The sequence below is a fragment of the Fukomys damarensis genome, unplaced genomic scaffold, assembly GCF_012274545.1.
Source record: "Fukomys damarensis isolate Sample0158 unplaced genomic scaffold, DMR_v1.0_HiC HiC_scaffold_16, whole genome shotgun sequence".
Classification (NCBI taxonomy): Eukaryota; Metazoa; Chordata; class Mammalia; order Rodentia; family Bathyergidae; genus Fukomys; species Fukomys damarensis.
The window spans coordinates 10,309,251-10,312,104 of NW_022900928.1; the positions used below are offsets into that span (position 1 = coordinate 10,309,251).

Sequence of the window (2,854 nt, forward strand, 5' to 3'; positions counted from 1 at the left end):
GCTCAGGCAGCCCCGGCAAACCTTCGGACTTCTCCGACTCCGAGGACCAGGGAGAGGAGGAGGAGGAGGAGGAAGAGGAGGAGGAAGAGGGGGTGGAGGAAATCACCGTGTCCTAGACGCCCCTCTGCAAGGCAGTCCCGCCATAGAAGCGTCACTCCTGGCAAGGGCCTCAGCCCCTCGGTGTCCCAAAGAAACACTTCCTCGTCCCACGCCACTCCCCACCAGCCGTCTGCGCAGCTTCCCAGGGCCCCGTTCTCATCGGCTCCTGCTGTGTAAACGCTGCCTGAGGCGATCTTCGCCCTCCCAGCTGCTGGACCGGCACCCGGTAGGGTAGGAAGTCTTCCGGAGGAGGAAGCTGAATTAGGAGTGAAAGCACCAAGCACAACCAACTCCAAGACCCCTGACTTCCTAGATCCTCTCCTTCCCAAGTGTCAGCCAGCCCCGCTCCCCTGGAAAGCACAAACGTTGCAAAAAAGAGTAAGCCCGTGCCTTTGCCCTTCCGGTCTAAAGGAAATGCAAATATGGAATCTGTTTTTCAACATGCTCTCTGGCCGCAACAAGTGAGTCCTCTGATTAGGAGGAAGAGTCCCTCTTCATTTCTGTTGTGTGCGTTTTTATTTTTGTTTTTGAAAGACAGGGTCTCAGTACGTACTCCAGGCTGGTCTTGAACTCACGACATGGCCCAAGCTGGCTTCGAGCACATGGCAATCCTGCCTTGGTCTCCTGAGTGCTGGGATCTCAGGTGTGTACCATCCTGCCTGGCTGTTGTGTGTGTTTAAAGCTTTTTCTTTTTAATTTCTACATGCATAGTATATGCACCAAGCACTCTATCTTGTGGCCTTTTATTCTTTTGGGGGGAAGTGTCCCTGAGTTTCAAAGCTAGCAGTGGATAGGATATGAACAAAGAGCAACTCATGAACCTCTTTGATTTTTTAAAACTGAATTCTGCTGTCTTTGCACAGCTTTTATGAACTGTACACTATTTTGTACATATGTTTTGTATGGATATTTTATACCAAGGTTATTGTGGATGAATATAAAGGATTGGCTAGATTTTTCTCTCCTCTCTCTTTTTGTAATTTTTTTAACTTTGAAAAGGTAGCTGTTTAATTGAATAACTTATAAAGAAATATTTTGTATTTTTACCATGTACAGATTTTTATATATGTATATATGTATCCAAATGAACACAGGCCAAATAAAAAGTAGAGTGAATACCACGGTCATGAGTTCATAGAAGGTAAGAACAGAAAGAAATGGAGCTCGTCTTGTCCCAGTACTGCGTTTCATAAAAGGTAAACTGAGGGTCAAGAAAGGGAAGCTTGTTCAAAGCTACCTCATTGGTGGGTAGCCAGGCCGGAGTACACCTTATCTCTGGCCCTCAGGAAAGTGTCTTTTCTGCTTTGCTGTCTCATAAAATAACTATATTTACTATGTGATAAGTCAAATATCACCCACAAAGTGGTACATAGCAAAAGCGCAGTTTGCAGTTACCCTCCCTTCCTCTAAGACTGAAAGCATGGGCTAAAAAGCAATCAATGCAGGTCAGTGTAGTGGCTCAAGATGGCTGTGGCTTTCCATTATTCCTTTGAAGACACATTTCCTACTCTTCAGGAGACTTCAAAACTGATGGAGTCTTCCTTCATCATTTTCATATGACCAGTTTTTTTTCCCCCTTGGGTATCGGAAATCGAACTCAGGACCTTGCACTTGTCAGGCAGGTGCAGTGCCACTGACCTACATCTCTGGTGTGTATGACCAGGTTTCATCACAGTGTCACCTACAGTCATCACACGGGAGCCCAGATACAAACTCTGGTATCTGCAGGTGGAAGGAAAGCTCTTTAAAGACTACTTTATTCATCAGGAAGGATTTATGCAACCAGCAGTCGCAGGAGTAGAGAACTCAGGTTAGAATCTTGGTGAGGGCTTTTCTATTCTTTGAGCTTGGTCTTTGCCACCTCAGCCACACAAACTCATGCTTCTTTGTGATCCTCACACCCAAGAGTAAGAAAAAAAAGTTTTCAAGCTTGAATTTAGATGATAGTATGAATTATGGTGGAGATGTGAGTGTATTCTACCAAAATGATTCCTCTTTCATTAAAAAAAAAAAAATCCTACGCTTACTAGTTCCTCCTGGTGAAAATGCTTGTTGGCTATAATCAGAAATACTGCCGACATTATTATTTGGCCCATGTACTCTTTTTTTTTTTTTTTTTTTTGGTACTGGGGATTGAACTCTGGTCCTGCTTTCGAGGCAGGTGGTAACACCATAGAGCTAAATCTCTGGCCCTGGCCCATGTATTCTTAACTGTTTCTTTGGCTTTGTCTCCTCCAGACTTGAAACTACCAAGATGACAATGCTTGGCCTTTAGATAGACCCTCTGTAGAGTAACTCTGACTGCTGATCACAACTACAACCCTCTTCAGCCTGAAATAGCCATAGCTGTGTTTGCCCTTTGTCCCCTCATAGCAGTTAGGGGTACTTCTTTAGAGGGAACATTGCAGATGGGTAAGTTAATCAGAGCTCTGGTAGCCAGTTAAACAGGGCTGGGCTTCGCATAACCAATATAGAGGACAATCAAGACATATTCACTGAAGGCCAGCAGTGACTGATATTCTAAAAAGGTATCAGTCACCTGGCTGGGGGACCAAGATCTTCCAAGAAAGATCCCTGAACCACCCTTTACCAAAAAGCCTTGCTCATTCGTTTCAAACTTGTTATGTGACTTGTCTCCCCATTGGATCCCCATTTAATCACTATTACCTAAGCAACATACTTGTCATAACCTTATTGGTTGTTCATAGTTTTGTCCACCTTTGTGATTTCCCATTGGGTCAATATTACCTAACTG

General features: G+C 44.5%; 1 protein-coding gene across 1 annotated transcript in view; it reads left to right on the forward strand.

Moving 5' to 3' along the window:
* Positions 1–116, forward strand: part of Dbx1 (developing brain homeobox 1) — a 4,728-nt gene extending 4,612 nt beyond the window's left edge. The window contains exon 6 of the mRNA XM_019206969.1: positions 7–116. Within this exon, the coding sequence (XP_019062514.1) occupies positions 7–116 (110 nt within the window). The remainder of the gene's footprint in view (positions 1–6) is intronic.
* Positions 117–2,854: the final 2,738 nt, after the last annotated feature.